At 39.8% G+C, this 21,082-nt stretch overlaps 1 protein-coding gene across 5 annotated transcripts in view; it reads left to right on the forward strand.

Annotated features, from left to right (window-relative positions):
• The window catches only part of adcyap1r1a (adenylate cyclase activating polypeptide 1a (pituitary) receptor type I), a 35,925-nt gene that overhangs the window by 10,664 nt on the left and 4,179 nt on the right, over positions 1 to 21,082 (forward strand). For 2 of the 5 annotated variants that reach the window (XM_061798059.1, XM_061798061.1), the window contains exons 3-16: positions 2,471 to 2,613; positions 4,893 to 5,037; positions 9,150 to 9,246; positions 11,319 to 11,429; positions 11,515 to 11,615; positions 11,681 to 11,778; positions 13,520 to 13,652; positions 15,566 to 15,719; positions 16,849 to 16,909; positions 17,089 to 17,158; positions 17,247 to 17,338; positions 18,633 to 18,716; positions 20,633 to 20,762; positions 20,889 to 20,930. In XM_061798059.1, coding sequence (XP_061654043.1) covers positions 4,987 to 5,037; positions 9,150 to 9,246; positions 11,319 to 11,429; positions 11,515 to 11,615; positions 11,681 to 11,778; positions 13,520 to 13,652; positions 15,566 to 15,719; positions 16,849 to 16,909; positions 17,089 to 17,158; positions 17,247 to 17,338; positions 18,633 to 18,716; positions 20,633 to 20,762; positions 20,889 to 20,930 — 1,224 coding nt within the window. In that variant the 5' untranslated portion in view covers positions 2,471 to 2,613; positions 4,893 to 4,986. The remainder of the gene's footprint in view (positions 1 to 2,470; positions 2,614 to 4,892; positions 5,038 to 9,149; positions 9,247 to 11,318; positions 11,430 to 11,514; positions 11,616 to 11,680; positions 11,779 to 13,519; positions 13,653 to 15,565; positions 15,720 to 16,848; positions 16,910 to 17,088; positions 17,159 to 17,246; positions 17,339 to 18,632; positions 18,717 to 20,632; positions 20,763 to 20,888; positions 20,931 to 21,082) is intronic. The other 3 variants (XM_061798062.1, XM_061798063.1, XM_061798060.1) reach the window with 2 other exon arrangements.

The raw sequence follows: 21,082 nt of genomic DNA on the forward strand, positions 1-21,082 counted from the left end.
CCACTTCTTGCTAACATGAAGAATTCGAAATGCATGGTTGTAAGTGACCGCCGTGTACCCTCGCAGGCATCTTGTAGATTTCCCCATGCATGCAAGTGGATGAAAACATTGTTCAAGAGTAGCGGGTGCACAGTAATTGGTCCATGTCAGAAATCAAATGAAAAATCTAGTCAATTAATTAACTAATTAAACTCATTCAAACACGCTTCCACTGGCATTGCTTTGTGCACTGGAGACAGAAAACGGAATTTACTCAAACTGGAGGAAGCATACAATTTAATCTAAAGCATAAGATGACAAATTTGAAATGTGTGGTCATGGATGACGAAAACATCACTGGCGTGTGTGCGAGTGTGTGTACAGTATGCGTGTACGTGTTTTGTTTTTGTACAGTGTACGTGTGCGTGTATGTTTGCGTGTATGTTTGTGTGTGTGTGTTTATGATTGTTGGGAGCAAAATCATTTCGTCATCATCATCGTTGACGAAAACATCACTGAGTGTTTGTGTGTGCGTGTGAGTGTGTTTGTGTGTTTCTGATTCTGTATTAATGTGTGTATGTGCATTTGATGTGTTTGTGTGTTATGATTGTTGTCATATTTGTGTGTGTGTATGCCTTATCATTAAAAGATCCCATCAGTTAGTCAAATCAATGGGGTTCTTCCACACCAAGCTCATCCTCGCATGCTTTGTATCACTGAAAAAAAAAGTCATTTGATTTGACTTAATTAAAATAAGATTGAAATGTGTTAAACTGATTATTTTCAAGGAAAAGTGTGTTTTTTTGTAAAAAAAAAAAAATGTATGGACCTTGCTTTGTGGGAGGCTCGTGAATTGCGCCCCTGCTGCCTGGCGGAGGAGTCTGGAAAATGTCAGGATAGTGCAGAGCACACACTTTTAGGAATGGGTTTCCACTTTGTTCCTGGGTTCTTATGTGTTTGCTTCTGTATGTACAAGCCCAATTCCAATGAAGTTGGGACGTTGTGTTAAACATAAATAAAAACAGAATACAATGATTTGCAAATCATGTTCAACCTATATTTAATCGAATACACTACAAAGACAAGATATTTAATGTTCAAACTGATAAACTTGATTGTTTTTAGCAAATAATTATTACCTTAGTTCCAAAAAAGCTGGGACAGGTGGCAAAAAAAGATTGCGTGTATTCTTGTACTGTACTGTATGTCAATGAATTGCTGGTAATTTACGGTGCATTTACAACCATATGTTACTGTATTTCATAATCATTCTAAAATACTGTCATCCCTTGCGGGTAAATTAACAGTCAATGCTTGGTTAACACGAACAAACTAATTTGACAGTATAAAACAGTAAAATTTACAATTGTCTTTGTTAACCTGGAGGTGAGGCAGTCGAGAACAGTTTCTCATTTGCAATGCCAACCTGGAGGCAATTTTGAGTTCAGTGTCTTGCCTAAGGACACTTCAACAGCAAATAGCCAGTATTGGAACCTCCGACTCTTTGGTCAGTGGATGAACGTCTCTACCAAGTAGGCACCATTTTTCCTTCACACACTCCGACTACCATCATCTTACTGATGATTGAAGGTTTATGTTTCAATTTTGGTGACAACAATTCGTAATGCGTCAAATTTCTCACGCTACTCGTTTTTGATTGAGAAGAGGTGACTATCTTGACTTTGGACAGAAAAAAAACCTCCTTGTTATTTCAACCACTAGCAGAACTCCAACGGGACTTTTCCATATGGACTGCCTGTCATGATGAACATGTATGGGCAGAGTCCAGATTGCTATGTCATTCAGTCTCGAATAAGAAAGCCCTGTAAGGTTAGTTTCATTTGTGGGATTTATAGGACTCTGAAGCAAAAACAGCAGCTTTATATGAGACAATCTATAACCCATAAAACTTCCCCTCTGGGGACCAATGAAGGCTATCTCATCTCATACTTAAGTTTAGCCTCTATTTTAGTAGACTGCGCAACAAGCGCCAGAGCGCAAATGTTGCCGTTTGTCGATTTTCGTGCAAGCGCAAGGCCCGCTGCCGTGTTTGCTAATTTGGCGGACCGGTCTGCGCCAAGATGGGCGTACCAACGCAACCACGGTGTGACATTTGACATCCGCCCGGCGCATGTGACAATTTGGTGACCGTAAGTCGGTCTACACTTAACGCCAACTCAGACCCTTTGCCGCAGCTGGTCTAACGCTATGTTGGTGACTTCGATCAAGGCACATTATTATCGTTAATGTCATTTTTTTTCCATATAACAAAACCCTGACTTTTGAACAGGGGTGTGTAGACTTTTTATATCCACTGTATTTACATTCCTCCACCCGCAACCTGCCCTGCCGAGGCTAAACTCTTGTTTCACTTTGTCGCCCTCCTCTCATTCCTGACGAGCTGCAAATCCCAAAGAAACTGACACCCCCCTTCTCCTCCTCCGCCTCCTCTTCTCCCTCCTCCTCCTCTTCTTCATCCTCTTCCTCACAGCAGCAGCAGACACATCTTGCGGCTGCAGCGGTGTAAGAAGAAAAAACGGACAGACTGACAGGACCCTCTCTGTGCATATTTTTGGGAGGAAGAGGAAGGAGGACGGACCCCCTGAGAAGGCGAGCGTGGCTGCTTATACATCGGTAAGTTCCTCTTTCATTTCTCCCCCGCCCCCGCCCCCGTCCCCATTAACGCGCCTATACTTGCCTTGTCTGCAGAGAGGAAAAAAAAAACAACAACAACGCTGAAGGACTTCTATGAGCTTTTTGAATGGGAGTCAATGCGGAGTGATGAATGGTTGCAGTGTGGGGGTTATGGAGGATTATAAGGGGCTTGGGGTGGGCTACACATGATGGCACACATGCATATTGAGTGAAGGCGCGACACGCTGCAGGATTAACACATTAAGGGAGCCGGCCAATCAATATGCAGTATTAATTGCCAGCTTCATTTGAGACAGCATCCTGAAAAAAAAAAAAAAACTAATGGCTTTTTGTATGGACTATTGGGAAATGTCTTCCCCAGATGGCCCGTATTATATACTCTGTCTTTGTGTCAATCAATGGACACACACACACAAACAAAGATCTTGTTTTTCACCACATTTTGGATTCTAAATATATGAGTCACCTATCTCCAGTATTTATGTCTTGTCACACTTTCCCTCTTCCTATACTCTTCAATCTGCCATGTTGGCTTCCACATTTCTTTGCAGTGTATCACCCTCTCCTTCTTCCTCGTCCTCCACTTCTTCTTTATCATCATCTTAATCTTCTTCTTCTTCTGTGGTGCCGTTCTGTTTACGCCACCCGCTCCCTGGGGGAGGGTCCTCGTGAGTTACGACTCGGTAAAACATGCGAGAGAGATGCTTGGCGGTTAATTGGATTGGCCACGAGAGGGGAAGGGACATGAGGTGGAATTTGTCTGTGCGTGGATGAGCGCAGGGAGAGGAGCTGTGTGTGTGTGTGTGTGTGTGTGTGTGTGTGTGTGTGTGTCTGTCTTTATAGCTTTGTGTGGCATCACTCGTGACGTCCCACTTTCATTTTGGGGACATTTTGGCTGGTCCACACATTAAAATTACCAGCCCCCGGCGGCAAAAAAAAAAAAAAAAAAAAAAAAAAAAAAAAAATGCTGGGATGAGTTTATTTGGCTGTGTGTGTGTGTTCTTGTCTTTCCACCTTTGTGTGGCACAGCATTTATTGTGTGGACATTTGTCTTTGCGGTGACATTTTGACTGGTAGACATAACCAAAAAGCCAGGATGACTACCTTTTCAGAATTTGGCTGCAAAAAAATGCTGGGATTAACTCATTTGACAATGTTTGAATGTGTGCGTGTGTATTTTTCTTATCTTTCTATCTTTGTGTGTCCCACCTTTTATTGAAGATTTAGGCAGCAAAAAAGATGCCAGACTGGACTTCTTTTTGCAAAATTTTAATGTCTCTCTTTGTGTGTGTTCTTGTCTTTCTATCTTTGTGTGTTACCACACTGGATGGCCCACTTTCATTTTTGGCTGGTCTACCCATTAAACATACCAGCATGAGCTCCCTTTTCACATTTTGGCAACAAAAAAATATTGTGATTAACTAATATGACCATATTGGACTGTGTGTATGCGTGTGCATGTTGATGGTGTTCCTGTCTCTCTATCTTTGTGTGGCACAACCCCTAATGTGGGGACACTCGTCCCCACGGGGACATTTTGACTGGTCCACGCGACAGCAATGTCCGGATGAGCCTCTTCCCCCATTACAGTGTGTGCATGTGTGTATATTGGTACTACAAGTGTGTGTGTGTGTTCTGACGTGTGTGTGCTTTCAATGATTCATTGCTGTTTCAGAAAGCTGTGTGGATGAGTAAGTCATGCAGGGTGGGGATGCTGCTTTATTTGTTTTTTTCTCAGTTTGAGCCTTCCAAATTTCAGTTTATTTGTTTTTTGTTTGTTGTTGTTGTTTTAATGTTGTGATGGTTTTCTTCCGAGGTGCTTTGGGTTTAATTTAGGATGTCTTAGGGGTAAATGCAACCATTCGAAATGGTGGCTGGCTTCTTTTCATTTATATGCATTTACATACAATTTACTTATTTTATGTCAAATATGGTTTAAGGTTGAACATAACATTCCTAAAAATCCATGTGGAAAAAAAAATCAATGATTTTATATATACAGTATTTATTTATTTCACTCTGTTCCACTTTCAATATCTGGATCCAATGTTATTTTTTTCTGTATGGATGTGTGTAAATAACAAAATAGTATACACTGTTTGGAAACTGTTAAATTAAGCTAAATTAAATTAAATAAAGAGCAGAATGGGTAGCAGTCATTTTAGATGCATTTACCATCATTTTGGGATGCATGGAATCCTTTCAAATAAGTGACTGTTGATTCTCACATCCTGTGATGTGATGTGTTATTATTGCAGGGCCCTTGATGCAAAACTGTACTGTGAGAGGGGGCGCTGCATCGTAGCCAACACACACCCGCGCACGCACGCACGCATACTCGGAAGCCCTTCAATGGAGACAATGAGAGACTTGGTCCTGATGGTGATCATCTTGCTGCCTCTGGTGAGTATTGTCGCTGTGAACTGTGCACCATTCACGTGTGTGTATATGTGTGTCATTGTTTGTTGCCTTAAAACAAGAGGTCATCCCAGGTAGCAGAGGACCATATTTGGTAACTTAAGTGTGTGTTGAAGACGGAGCCTGCATGCCTCACTATGAGGGAGTGCAATCAGGGAATGAACAAAAATGAAGCTGTCTCATTTGTTTTTCATGATTAGTGTTATTTTTCTGGGTAAAATCAGGAACTAAATATGGTTCGTCAAACATGGAACAGTTTGTTCATTAATAGTACAAACCAAAAGGTGGAAAGGTTTCATGGTTTTCTTGAATTGTTCAGTAGAAATCCCACGTTTCTATTCTCTATTATATATATATATATATATATATATATATATATATATATATATATATATATACGGTATATGGATTATTAGCCTTTGTTTATGGCCCACACCATTTGGACTTACTGTGAATAGTTCCTGCGCATGTACGCAGTTGTAGGTATAACCCTCCACCAAGATATCCACGAAAGGAGGCATCCATTAGGCTAACCCCAAGGAGCAGCACGGATATTCATGGCAGTGTCGCAGATGAAGCCGAAAAGGAGCCATCAAGGAGGTCAACGGTGACCGCCGCAGAATGAACGGGAGAAAATCTATCCTACACAGCGTGAAAGATGCAAGCTAGGTAGCCACCCGGTTAGCTAGAAAGACAGCAGCTGGTCCACCAAGGTTGCGAGCATTTACGGCACCGACAGGCGCAAAACCAACCTAGCTTTGGTCACGATACGGCGAGGGATCCTGGTTAAAGTAAGCCATTTTAAATGAAAAACAAAAACTCAGGAGGGAAAAGCGGCTGCCAAAACGTGCCAGCATACTCGCTTTTTGATTCAATAGTTAGTTTGTCAAATAATCTAATTAGATTTTTTTTATTTGTTGGATTATTATTTCGAAATAATACAAGGAGTAACGATTTGATTCTGATTCGGTAAGTCATTTGTTACTGTCAATACAAATAGCGAAAAGGGATTTAGAGGGTGCGTCTGAGCTGGGCAAACCCTATTGATTATATAACTAAATATGGTTCCCTAAATATGGAGCGTTGTTCATTTATTTTATACAAAATCTGGTAAAGTCCCATCAGTTTACCTGATTTGTTTTTGAGAACTCACATGGTTCTACGACTCCATAGTGAGGTGTCGGGGGTTATGCTGAAGGAACCAAATATAGTTCCTTCAATAAATATCAGCATACATTTTAGCTCTACGCAGAAAACTGTGGCATTTCATATTATCATTATTTTCTTTGTGATGAGGTATGAGGGTCACGCAGGAACCAAATATGGTCCCTTAAATATATGGAATAGTGGTGGAATTTCACGTCTATATTTACTATGTATTTAGTCATCTTTTTTTTTTTTATTATTGTAACACATGGATGTGGTTTACCAGCAGCACGTAATTAATTCACAGTGTGACCCTGTACCACAAACCGCCTTAAACCCGCTCAACAAACAAAGGTGAAGTGTTCCTCCGGCCGACATCTTTCCACGCGGCGTCCACCGCCCTCTCCGGCTGACCTTGGCCTCCCGTTGTCATGTACTTAGCATGTGTCAAATGGCGAGGGGCCAGCGGGCTGCCGCGTCAAATGGCGCTTTTATTATCCGCGCCCCGTGTGGGGCTGCCAGGGTGCCGGTCCGATATTAACTGACCCTTGAAAAGAGCCTTGGGGGAGGCGGCCGGCGCTCTGCTGCTGCAATCTATCGGACTGGACATTTGTTTTGAGAGATTCTTAAGAAAATATATGCTCATTTACTGTATGTTGTTGTCTTACATTTGTCTCCTCAATACTAAAAAAAAAAAAACCTATGAAATCTGTGGTAAACTTTCAATGAGTCATGCTGCGCTTCCCCCCCGCCCACTCCCCCACAATTTAAAAGAGTTAATAAGTGACATTAAAATATGAATCCAATAAATTATTACTTGTTGGAATATATTACTACTTGAATCAAAATGTCAAAATTGATGACGGATAAAAAAAATAAATACTGACAAGAACAATAAAACATCGAACAACTCATATTTGTAAGTAAATTTATCAGTAACCTAATGACATTTAAATTATTGAATTATAAACATTTTAGTATTTTTTTTCTAAATTAAATGAATTTAATTTTAATTTTAATTTTCCCCTCATAAGATTTTGCTCTAAGTGTGAAGTTATTCCTTGTCCATTATTTTTCTTTCTATCATAAAAATGGAATGACACACCCAACACGCACACTTTTCTCACTGTAAGCATGTGTGTGTGTTACGAAGAATGACACCCACTCGACAGCACATTACCTGTATTCCTTGCAGGGCTCCTTAGAAATAAATGATGGTCTTAATCATAAACCCAGAATAGATATCAGTCATCTGCATTCAGTATTTTTTGTATGTATATATATATATATATGTGTGTGTGTGCTGGGGAGGCTGCTGCTGCTGCTGCCTAGCAACAATGAATCGACTCCCTCGAAAGCAAAGCCCGTGTCGGTTTGATTACGAAAACGGCACATCGATAAGCGCAATCATTAAACACCAAAACAAGAGGCAGGCACTGGTGCGCTCACAGTAAGTCACTTACAGCATCTCCAAGCCAGCGAGGTGCCCGAGGTCAATTCATATTACAAGGTGATGAGGCAGCCAAAAAAGACATGCTGCGGCCATCACTTCGTGCAGACTGACTGTTCCCTGCAGAGAGAGAGACAGAGACGGACGGACAGAGCGAGAAAGAGCGAGAGAGCGCCTTATGGAGAAGTGAAAGGACACATCATGAATCTAAATTCAGTCTCGTTTCCTTTCTTTTTGCTTTCTGTTGTGTTTGGCAGGTTGCAGCGGAAAGCAAACTAATTGCGCTGATTACAATTTGATGTTCCGTTGAAATGAGACGTGAAATCCAGTGGTTTTCTACTAATGACGGTGCCGCATTGGCATGTAATCCGGTGCGAACATTACGCCCTTTTGCTGGATGTTCGAAGCCAATTATTTTCATATATTTAATTTATATTCTAACCAGCTAGAGTCCAGTTTTACAATTGAATGTAGCACCTTTTGGCTCGTTATTTCAACTGTATAAGATTCCAAAGGAATTGCATAAAGTGGTCCGCCGCTAACAACACATCTTTTTTGGCCAAGTATGTTGAAAACGCAGAAGAAATTTGTCTCTGCTAGTTGAAGCCACTCTAGTACTACAGCAAACAAGCCTCTATTACAAAATATACATTTAAAACATCATCACATAAGTACAGAGAGTCATTAAGCAATGTATGTTGATACAACCACCATTGTGCAAATGATGCAGATACAAACTGCCAGCAGTAACTAGTTTAATAAATGAAAGTGTTTCAAACAAACCAAATAATGTATTTTAAAGAAATATTCTAATCTTCATCTTAAATATTTTCATTTTAGTCAAGTGCAACATCAATAGTTTGTCTGTTTGAAGAGTCTGAATTATGATACTGTAAAAACACCCAATAGCAGTTTGTGACATACTGCCAACAGTGTATCGCTCGCCACGACATCAGCCAGCCTGAGGCTGAGCCGCACTGTGTTTGTCGACAACGTAGATGTGTGGCCAGAGCATAATCAAGTAACGCTTCCTGTCCCTTAATAGGTTCTCCGTGTACAAAGGCGCACCGAAAAAAATCTCAATATGAATACAATGTTCCCCATCTTTCCCTAGTCACTTGTTGAAAAAGATTTTTTTGGGGGGTTGCAATGATGATTCATTTGATGGATATTTAAATTTCTACAACTTTGAAATTGGATCCATTCATTTTCCTATAGTTCTTGTCCTCCTTTGGGTGGCGGGTGAGCTGGCGCCATCCCGGCTGACTTTGGCCGAGAGGCGAGGTACACCCTTGGACTGGTCGCCAGTTATTCGCAAGGCATATATGGACAAGCATTCACACTCATATTTTGTGGAAAATGTAGACTTCAATAAAGCTAATATGCATGTTTTGGGGAGCCGAAGTTTCTCCAAACTTTTCATAGAATTTCCCACAATGCCTCCTCCGTGTGAGAATATGTTGACCAGTACCGTGCTTCACGATAGGTGTGTTTCGTTCAGGCGGCGTCGGAGCCGGAGCACTGCATCATCCGGCGAGAACATGAGAAATGCATGGAGAGGATGGACATCCACGACCCCAGCGAGGACTTGGACACGGGTGAGTTACCGTTACCGTCTGTGCAATTGTAGTCACCGAAACATCGAACTGCTTGGAGCCATGTCCATCATAGTCCTTTTCCTTTTTTTTTCACTTTCACTTGACATAAATTGAAATACATCAGTAATATTGTTTAGCTTAATGCTAACAAACAACGACCGCGTGAATGGAAAATTCCTTTTACATGCTAACAGCATCGACAGTTGCTGTTTTAGAACCCTTTAAGAAACAGATATTCTATATTATAGAAGTCTATTCTTCTTCGTATGTTTGCATGACTGTACTATACAAGGGGGCCTCCCAGTGGCCAAGGTCGGCACACCAGAAGGCGCAGCACTGATGGATAAAGATCACAATCATCAAGATCATGAGGCACAAACAGTTTAATGCTTTACATTCTGTTGAATTATTTGTATCACCCTGTAAAAGTAAAATATCATAGAGGGCTATTTTTCCGTATCAAAAAACAAAAACAAATTTTTCTGGGAGGCTGGAACGAATTAAACCCGTATCTCAAGGCACCGCTGTATTTTCGAAAATCATAAATAAACAAACACCCCCCCTACCCACACACGCAGCAGTCAGGTATACAAAAACTCCGAGCCATTGTTTGCGGGAATATGTTGTGATTTCATTGTATATGCAAAAATAAGAGGCTGGTTGTTTAGGTTGCGTATGCACTAAGTGTGCAGTGTGGACGTTGCATCTACACCGTAGCGTAGCCAGCGATGACGCAGCAACTGCGTGAGCCTCATTTGACTCAGATTTGCCCTTTCAAAGTAATTGGCTTCCTGTCCGGCTCACCACACACAAGCAAAACACATTAGGGAGAAGCGAAAGCTCCACAAACACACACTTGCACGCGTCTGTCTAGTATGAGACTGTCGCGAGGAAAATGCATGCAAGTCATCTCTCTCAAACACTTGCAAACGTGCACGTGGACACGCCTCTGCAGCACTATAAAACCATTGGAGCATGAGCGATGGAGAACATCTGGAGAGAGGAAGAGCTGGGAGGCGCTGGAGGTGAAAGACGGGAAGGAAGAAAGACAAATAAAACAAAGGGTGTACTTTATTTATAGTCGTGATATGCATCGAGTGGCGACAAGTTGATTAGTTGAAACTAACTTTACAGCGGCAGAGCAGTGAGACATATGTCCCACATGCAGATGTTCAATGTACTTTATCCATGATTAGAAAAAAATATGACGTTTTAAACATTTTGAAATTATTCAGTCCATTTTCATGTCATTTTAGACATGTCAGAAATAGCAGAAATTACGACAGAAAGCACTTTTTTGCTCCCAAAAAGTAGCCTGAAACTTAAAGCTGAATTTCAAATTTCAACGCACAAGCCTACTATAACAAAATTCTTTCAACAAATATTAACAGTGGCAGTCAGACCGGAAGCTAAATATTCCAAAAGTTAGTGTGCTGTTGTAGTGATGCTAAATTTGCAAGCCTGGGGAACCTCATTTTATTCACTACACCCACAAATGTGTGTTGTAGTAGACGTATACTGTTTCGCAATAATTAGATAAATAATGTAAATGTATTGACATGCTAACTCTTTCAGTCTGGGGAACCTCACTCCAATCACTTTCCACCACTCTTGAGTTTTAAGCACCTAACACTTTCCTCTATTTATGTAAATAAAGGGTGTAAAAATTCCGTATTGCAGTAAAGTGGACCCTCGCACCTGTGGACTCACCTAGTCGCAGATTTTTTTTTCTCATTTTTTTTGTTTAAAAAAAGAAAACAAAAATTCCCCGTTTTTCTTTTTCTTTTAAATAATTTTATTTTCCTTGGGGGTGGGGGGGAATCATTCCCAGAAATGCTTGTTGCCAGTGTATCCCCGACTTATTCAAGAATTTTTGGAGTTTAAAATGTTTTTTTTATTCCCAACGCGGGTGTTAATTATAGCACTGGGGTCCACTGTATTTGCAAACATATTGATGCGCTAACTTTACCAGCCTTGGGAACCTCACTCCATTCACGTTCCCATCGGAGGCGAGCCTTTCCTCATTGCATCTGTGTCGCCTTCACGACCCTCACGCATATTCGCCCCCGCAGCGTGCCCTTGGATGTGGGACAACCTGACCTGCTGGCAGGCGGCCGCCGTGGGGGATGTGGTGGTGGTCAACTGCCCGGAGTTTTTCCACGACCTGATGGGCCCCGACGACGGTGAGCCAAAAACTCTTCCCGAAACGTCCAATCCCAAGCGGGGTTTCCTTCTCATGCTGATTTTGTATTTTTTTTCCCCACACAGAGATGGGGCGGGTGAGTCGAAACTGCACGGAGGACGGCTGGTCGGAACCGTACCCTCACTACTTGGACGTGTGCCTCTTCTACGACAACGCCACTAAACCGGTAAGGTTCTCGCACTCACACACAGACGCTCCAGTTAATCTCACGCACTCCGTGTCCACTTTCAGGACATGTACTACGCCTCAGTGAAGGCTTTGTACACGGTTGGCTACAGCACGTCCCTGGTGTCTCTCACCACCGCTATGGTCATCCTCTGCAGATTCAGGTAAGCAGGAGAAGGGTAATAAGTCTTTAGATGCTGTCAAGCAACATGTGGCTCACTGTTTAGTTCCGGTGTTTCCCAAACTGTATTGAGCCAAGGCACATAAAGTGGATATGCAAAGTCTACACAACCCCTGTTCAAATGCCAGGGTTGTGTGATGTAGAAATGAGACCGAGGTAAGTCATTTCAAAATGTTTTTCCACCATTAATGTGTGAAAGGGGAAGGAAAAACAAATTGTGAAACTGAGATTGCACAAGTGCGCAGAGCCTCTTCTAATTGGGATGTGGCTATGTTCAGAATGAACCAAGAACATTCAAGTTCACGTTAAATGGGACTCAGCACAAACCGGACAAGCATTTAAAGTGCCTCTGATGAACACCAAATAAACTTCCGATGTTCGAGTTTGCTTTTCATGATTTCTGTTTGGCTTTCTAGCAAAGTCTGAAGGCTCAACACTGTTATCTGCAACTGTTCATAATTCCTTCCACCTTGATTTAGGCCCCGGTTCCAGCCCCAAAGCATGATGCTGCCCCCACCATGCCTCACCGTAGATATCGCCTTCTTCCGGGGACGAGCAGTGGAATGATGGCCAATAAGTTCAGCCTCGGTTTCATCGAACCACAACACGATATCACTTGCGTGTGTTTTTGAAAGAAATGGAGCCAAGTTTGGATGTTTTGGTTTGTAATATAAGGATTTCGTCTTGCCATCCTTACCCCATAGGCAGACATAGGAAGGTGACGGACGATTTTTGCCGCATGCATTCATTGCCAGATAATCCTGCAGCTCCTTTCTTGTAGCTCTCCATGACCAATTTGCTTCTCTTCATCGATTTTGGAGGGACATCCAGTCCTTGGTAGTGTCACTGTTGTGCCATATTTTCTCCACTTGATAATAACAGTCTTCACTGTGTTCCATGGTAATTGGAACTTTTTGCACCCTTCTTCTGACTGATACCTTGGAAAAATGAGATCCCTGTCACGCTGTGGAAGCGCTCTGCGGACAATGGCTTGTGCTGTAACATGTGACAACAAAATGACAGGAAAAGCCTTCTAGAACATCTGAACTTTACTTGGGGTTAATCAAAGGTACTCTAAATGGTGACAGTTATGTGCTAACTGATTTAACATAAGCTTGAATGCGATGGGTTAATTCTGAAGACAGCCAGATCCCCATTTGTTTAGCGGGTGTGCACACTTGTGCAACCACATTATCTGAGTTGTTTGTTTTTACTTCCCGTCTTGAAAATATTTATTTTCTTTTTTCTCCACTTGAGTTTTACAGGTCATACGTTACATTAATGGTGGAATACAATTGATCTCGGCCTCATTTTTTTAATATCCCAAAAACCTGGCATGTCAACAGGGGTGTGTAGACTTTTTATACACACTGTATTTTACAGTTGAAAACAATTACAAGGCACACCATTAAACAAAAAATGTCACCAGAAGTACATATACTGAAATAATGATGTTCTCGTCCCAATTTACTGCCAAATTTAGTCAAATCCGAGCGTGTTTATTTGAACGCAAAGCCGAATTAGTCTGTTTTATTAATAGCAACAGGAAGTTACACGGGTTAATTTGCAACTTCTGCCATCTAGTGAAGAAGCATTCAATTGTTGCCTGCCATTAAAGGTCGCTGGTATACATGGACAAATGTGATACAGTAGTTGTATTCGATAAATAAATAATTTTCATAACCAATTCAGTGAAATTGGGTTATTTTCCTCCTCCCGCTCAGGAAACTCCACTGCACCAGGAACTTCATCCACATGAACCTGTTCGTGTCCTTCATGCTGAGAGCCATCTCGGTCTTCATCAAGGACGGCGTGCTGTACGCGCAGGAGGACAGCGACCATTGCTTTGTGCACACGGTCAGTAACTAACCCGTAGTTACTCATCATAGTAACTAACCCGGTATTGTTCAGTGGAATCTCCAAGTGGTACAGTTTGGAGTTTTTTTTTTATAAGACTTCTTTGATTGTCTATATAGCGATAACAATATTTTGGGTATTTGGGTGTATTTGTTTGTATTCATCATCTGTTATATAATTATTTTCAATATTCATTCTTTTTTTATTTTATTTATTATGTTTATTTACTTATTGTCGCTGTCAAATGAAAATCGTTTGCCCCAATTTTGGTTGTTTTGCTTTTTATCATCCCACCAAAAACTTTTCAAGTATGTTTATATAGTTCTCGTAGTCATTATTTATTATATAATTATTTATATCGTGGATCACATTTTAAATTTAATTGATTTTGTGTTGTGTATTTAAAGAGTACATATTGCCTAACCTTAACCCCATTTTTTTTTTTTTTAGAAATCATAGATATATTTTGATTTTATCATTATTTATTTTTTCTTTTTTGTATATTGAAAAACAACACAAAATGTGACTATGCAGAAAAAGTCATAACATTTTGATATAACGTACGTGTTTTTCATTGGACAGCGACAAGATCCTGTTCAAGGCCTTGAAGCGTCAATTTCTCGTCAGTCTTGTCTAATTAAAAAAAAAAAAGAAAAACAATAATTCTAATTCCAAATGCAAAACAAGTTCTTTGTATAGTGACAACACATTGCCCGCTGTCGTTAAGCAGCCATGATGAATGCAGCTAATTGGCCACCTCGCTGTTAGCCTCACTTTGGCATAGACAGGATGGTTACCGTGGCAACCGGAGTTGAACATCCTTACCTCTGCGGTGTAATCGCTTGACCCCGCTCGGGTCATCGGGGGCGGGGGATGGCGGACAGATTTCATTCACACCACTCAAAACATTACACGACTATTTTTACAAAAATGCTTTGTTGCCTTATTAAGTAAGATTCAATGTAAAGTTAACAATGAACCCAAAATATTCGCAAAGGATAGGAACCAACCCCTGCCGCAAATACAAAAACATGCGAATAATTTACACCTCTACCTAAAAAGCCGTTTTAGATATAGATGCCGTATAGATGACGGAAGCAAAGCCGTTTAAATGAAAAAGAGAAGATCATAAAGCACCAACACCATTCATCTAGCATGTACACGATCATGAACCCATGTTACATAACTGTATTCGGATAAAAAAGAATTCAACACAAACTAACCACCTTCACACGAGGCTCATCAAGAGTGTTAGCGAGCATACCATCTTAAATAACACTTCAGCACCGATTGACATGACATCACACATGGGCAAACAAATATGTGCACAAGTACTTAACACAAATGGTACAAGTTTTTTAACTCTCCTTTTGGCATTTACAAAAGAGACGGAGGCTTCTCCATAGCGGCCATAGCGGCCTCCTCCCTCTGCAACGCAATCCCTAAACACATTTGTGACTGCACAACTGACTGTTGAAAACCCCTCACCAAAACTTTTCAATCTTTTTTAAAACAGCTTTTAATGTTTCAATTTTACTTTTTATTCTACACGTCTATTTACAGGCAAAATGAATTTGCAAATATGCGCATTTATGAATGCCGGACCACAAATATGCGACAGTTCACTCTACACTTAGAATAAGCACATTTTTTTCACTTGGACATTTACTGCCACTTTAAAGACGGCTTGCCATTAAGCAAGCACTTTCAGGTACAAGCTGCCACTTAAGAAATTTTACAGTGAGCGATCTATATGTTTATACTGTACATTATTTTAGATTACTGATAGCAGCATTTGAGATTATACTCAAGATGTGTTTTTTGTTGTTGTTGTTATGTTTAATGTTTCTAGCATCCCACAACCAATACAGATGGCTTGACTTGGTCACGATTGATTTTGTGTGTTCATGCAGGTGGCATGCAAAGCGGTGATGGTTTTCTTCCATTACTGCGTCATGTCCAACTACTTCTGGCTCTTCATCGAAGGCCTCTACCTCTTCACCCTGCTGGTGGAGACGTTCTTTCCCGAGAGGCGATATTTCTACTGGTACACCATCATCGGTTGGGGTACGTCATTTAGCATCATTCTTGGAATTGAAATCAAATCAGGAAATCTTTCTGCGAACACAGATCACATTTCTATTTTGGATCATGTTCATTTTGTATCATCTGTGTTCAGAACAGTACATGAGCGCTCTGTACAAAAGCAACATGTTTGTATACAGTACCTATTTTTACTAATTAAGGACTGTATTCCATATATTTACGTGTAATTTATAAATGTGTCATTTGAATACATTAGTATTTGATTATTACATTTTATTTTATTTGGTAGGTATTTTGTAAATTCTAATAGATTTTCTGATCTGAAAAACAAAAATATATTGATTTTTATGGATAAATATATTTGTATTATTTATATTAATTATTAATTATATTCTGTTTTTATTTATTAGTTGTTATTTATATTTTAAATGCTTTGTTTATTTTATATACTATTTTTATACTGTAGCTTTATTTTATTAGGTACATGTTTTGTAATTATTTTATAATTTTGTGTCACGATTATTGAAAAGTAACAAATATATTCAGTATTAATCATATCCTATTATTTTTTTTATTCATTATTAATTATAGTATACTAATTTTATTCATGGTATGTCATTTATGTTTCGTATACTGTTTATTTTATAGTATTTTTAATACTGTACTTACAGTAATTATATTTATTAGGTACATATATATTTTTATCTAAAAAACAAACAAAAAACATTTGTTTGTCTTTATATATTTTTTCATGTTAATTTATTATATGAAATTGTATATTCGTTATTACATGAAATTTAATTATATTTTTCATATTAAAAAGTAAATATCAGAATACTGTGCATTTATGACATGATTTTGGGTACAGACCACACAAGTTTTATTTTAATTAATATTTTATCTATTTATAACAGTGGATGTAATCTCAACATTTCCTTCAATTTTGACACATTTTTTTTGAATTGCACTGCATTTCCTACCTTCTACCACTAGGTAGAGCCACTACACCACCCACTGTATGTATTGGAATCAGAAATAATGATTAGAGGATCTAGATTTTTCAAATAATTAAAATATTAATAGAATTTTAAAAATACAAGCCCAACATATAAGTATTATATTTCACTATATTTTCTTGAATTTTAAATAGGAACCCCCACCATCTGTGTGACCGTCTGGGCCGTCCTGAGGCTCCATTTTCACGACACTGGGTAAGCACAAGCGCTTTATCCATCGTAGTATCAGCCATTAAAGGATTGTTTAGCATAAAAAGGGCCCAGTCATCATCGTATGTATGCGAACGACACACGCTTACGGACACAATAACTGGGGTTTGCTTTTGTAATCTGCATGTAAAACAGTCGACCGCTTCCTCCTCCTCTTCCTCTAGATGCTGGGACACAAATGAGCACACTGCTCTCTGGTGGGTGATCAAAGGGCCTGTCGTGGCCTCCATCATGGTATGAAACAAGCTGCTCGTGTTTTGTTTGCCCCACCCCTCCTGTTTAACAAGATGTGGTTGCTATTTTTTATTTTTTATTTTTTTAGATCAATTTTGTTCTCTTTGTGGGCATCATCATCATCCTGGTGCAGAAGCTGCAGTCCCCAGACATCGGCGGCAACGAATCCAGCATTTACCTGTAAGTAAAAAAATACCTCGTCCGGTCCAATTATGACTATTAAAGGGGGTATATTGTTCGCCTAGTAGCGGGGTTGCCTACGTTATATTTGAACGTTTTTTAGAAAGAAAGGAAACAAAAATTACCACAGCACTTTGGTATTTTGAATTGATACTGTAACAGATAGTTTAAAATGACTTTAAATGACGAATTATTCTATTAGGCTAATGATATTATGGAAAAGGGCTTATGTTAATCGTTGATCTTCTCAGTGTAAGCAGAGCTGCAGTGTTGTCAGATGCACAGATTAGCTTGTAATAGTTGCCGTGCACTCAGATGGTCTATACCACTTTTTCTTCAAACCGGTGAATACCACTCGTACTTTTTGACACATAAAATTTCATTTGAAACAATGACAAGATGATCATGAACAAAGACTTTTCTTTTCATTCTGACACACGTTGATTCACCGATGTGTCTCACTGTTGCAGTTTGGTGCCAGCTAGTGGTGAGGAGGACTTAATGTCAGATTTTTCTGCTTTAATTATCGGTGGCTGGTACCAGCCCGATAACAATACCCGGTATCGGTACTAGGCCATCCCAATGTTCAGCAAAGGTGTTGACGTGGTGGACGGGGTGATAAATTGCATGTGCATATGTTTCTGCTGCATGCGCCACACACACAGATCGGCTATACTATTTGACAAGTGTAATTCGGCGGCTTAGCGATGAAGTGCTTCCTCCAACAGTGAAAATGCAATGCTTGCCGTTTGTTTATTTTTTCAGTTTTTTTTTTGTTGGAATGTTTGAATGTTAAACAGTTATGAAAGGGTGTGCACACTTGTGCAACCACATTATCTCATTGTTGATTTCAGTTGAGTTGTACAGGTTGTATGTATGTTTTTTTTTTTAACTGTGTACTGTAAAAAAAAAAATATTTTTGACAAAAGCATGTCACAGACACCTGCAAATTGTTTTACATTGTGGGAGGGAAACACATAATACCTGTATATCCTGTTTAATTCATATTTTTATGATCTTTTCAGTGTGTTAAAACTGGACTTATAAAATATAATTCAAAAATACTTTTTAAAAACAAAAACAATAAGAAGCATACAAAAAACACACGCATACCGTGCAGTACATCAATGTATTTTCATTTTTACCTTTTTAGGCTCTTCACCTGAACTTTTTGTGGATAAATCCACCGAGTGTGTGTGTGTGTGTGTGCGCGCGCAAGTGTGTCTGATCACGTGTGTGTGTCCCTAAAGACGTTGTCTTTTTTGTGCTGTTGTGTTGTCTTTGTGCCGTGTAGCAGCTGTGCTCAGAAATGCTTCAGTGAGCCCTCACAGGCTGTTCAGCATTCGTGCAGGATGTCAGAGTTGTCCACCATCACACTGTAAGTGTGTGCGCGTGTGTGTCTGAGTGTGTGTTTTCATGATACGTGTAACCCAAGGGGCTCATACAGTTTATTAAATACCTCCGCACACTGCGCGGTCATCTTAGCCGTGGCATCATGCTTCTTTAACCTGTGAATTCTTGGCATTTAAATGACATTTAAAGTTTAAACTGCAAACTCCCCCCCCACATCTCACACACACACACACACACTGACCAGAGGTGGGTAGTAACGCACTACATTGATCACTGCAATGCCGTCTGGCAGAGAGCAGCCACCTAAGTAATTCATTTATACCATTTTTGTTCAGTATTAGTGAGTTTTGTGAGCTGTTTGTCGGATTAATTGCATCGCTCTCCTTTGGAAAAACAGTTTTGGAAGAAGACGTAACACAGGCGTTTTCGTTTATCAAGTTTTTGATTCTGCCCAACAGCAACAATATACATAAAATATGACTTAATACCACCACTTTATAATACAGTACATTCCTTTTTTGCACACCGGCTGTGCAGTGAATTTGGTCTCCGCTTCTGCCACTGACGTCACGCCAAGACATGGGGTGCGTGTCGATTTTGCCAGTGAAAAAGGGCCGTCCCAAGTGCAATTAGTTATTTACCAATTGCTCCAAAATCGATTGATAATAATGGAAATGATTGCCAGTTTCATGTTCTTGAGCAAACATGCGTACACAATAAATATACAACAAATATGGACCATGAATAATTTGATTCATCCATCCATCCATTTTCTGAGCCGCTTCTCCTCACTAGGGTCGCGGGCGTGCTGGAGCCTATCCCAGCTGTCATCGGGCAGGAGGCGGGGTACACCCTGAACTGGTTGCCAGCCAATCGCAGGGCACATAGAAACTAACAACCATTCGCACTCACAGTCATGCCTATGGGCAATTTAGAGTCTCCAATTAATGCATGTTTTTGGGATGTGGGAGGAAACCGGAGTGCCCGGAGAAAACCCACGCAGGCACGGGGAGAACATGCAAACTCCACACAGGCGGGGACGGGGATTGAACCCCGCACCTCAGAACTGTGAGGCTGACGCTCTAACCAGTCGCCCACCGTGCCGCCTAATTTGATTCATTTATTTAAAAAAATAAATAACTGGACATATTCTTTATTACAATACAGTTGCTTATTTATTAACAGCTACATTAATATGAATGGGATTTTCTATTACATATATGTATTTATTTTCATAACATTCATTCATTTAAAAAAACTAATTCACAAATGATGTTCATAATCATTTTCTTAAACAATAAATAATTGGCATTATTTTTGTTATTTATTTACAAAGAATCTGGGATTTTCTATTTTAATAACATTCCTTTATTTATTATTATTTTAAAAATTCTTGTAACTTGTTTTTTTATTTTAATTATATTTTCTTAGTTTGTATTTATTATTATTTGTATTATTAATTATTATTAATATTAATTTTCTAACAATGCATGTATTCGGTAATGTTACAAGGAATTCATGATTTATTTTAATTATGTATTTATTACATTTATTTTCATAACATTCCTTTATTTCAAACACAAATTTGGATTCACAATTCTATAACAAATTCTGATTGGACATTTGTTTTTACATTGTTTAAAAAAAATATAAAACATTTTAAAAAACAATAATATGTAATTTGTTAACCTATTCCTGCATTTTTGTGTGGAATCCGACGACATTCCCAATAGAAGCGCTTTCCGTGTGTGTGTCCGTCATCATACACGTCCTGTGTTGTTTGTTTTGTCATTGTTGTCCACCAATAGCGTCAACTTGAAGACACACACGCGCACACACACACACACACACGCACACACACACGCACACACTCGTGGGAATGAGATATGTTTCTAATGCACTGATCCTCTGCGTGTGCGTGCGTGCGTGTTTGCCACGCAGGCGTCTGGCGCGTTCCACCCTCCTGCTCATCCCGCTGTTTGGAATTCACTACACCGTCTTTGCCTTCTCCCCCGAGGACGTCAGCAAGAGGGAGCGGCTTGTCTTCGAGCTGGGCCTGGGATCCTTCCAGGTAAGCGCTCCGTTAACTTCAAGACGACACGCGTCACGACGTCAGTCAAAGTCGGTCATACCTTGTCGACGATGTGTTTTAAAAAAAAAAAAAAGATCCTAAACCTTTTGTGTTTCCCCCATGAAGGGCTTTGTGGTCGCGGTCCTCTACTGTTTCCTCAATGGCGAGGTAAGCTCTGCAACCTGCCTTGCTTGCTTTAAAAGAGACATACATATGATGCTTTAAAAAATGTTCCCAAGTGTTTTTAATAACATGTATGTGACAGGATCAAGAACACAGTTCACACGCTCTTTTTAAACTCTCTATGGTAATTGGCCTGT

Source organism: Phyllopteryx taeniolatus, chromosome 14 (assembly GCF_024500385.1).
Source record: "Phyllopteryx taeniolatus isolate TA_2022b chromosome 14, UOR_Ptae_1.2, whole genome shotgun sequence".
NCBI lineage: Eukaryota > Metazoa > Chordata > Actinopteri > Syngnathiformes > Syngnathidae > Phyllopteryx > Phyllopteryx taeniolatus.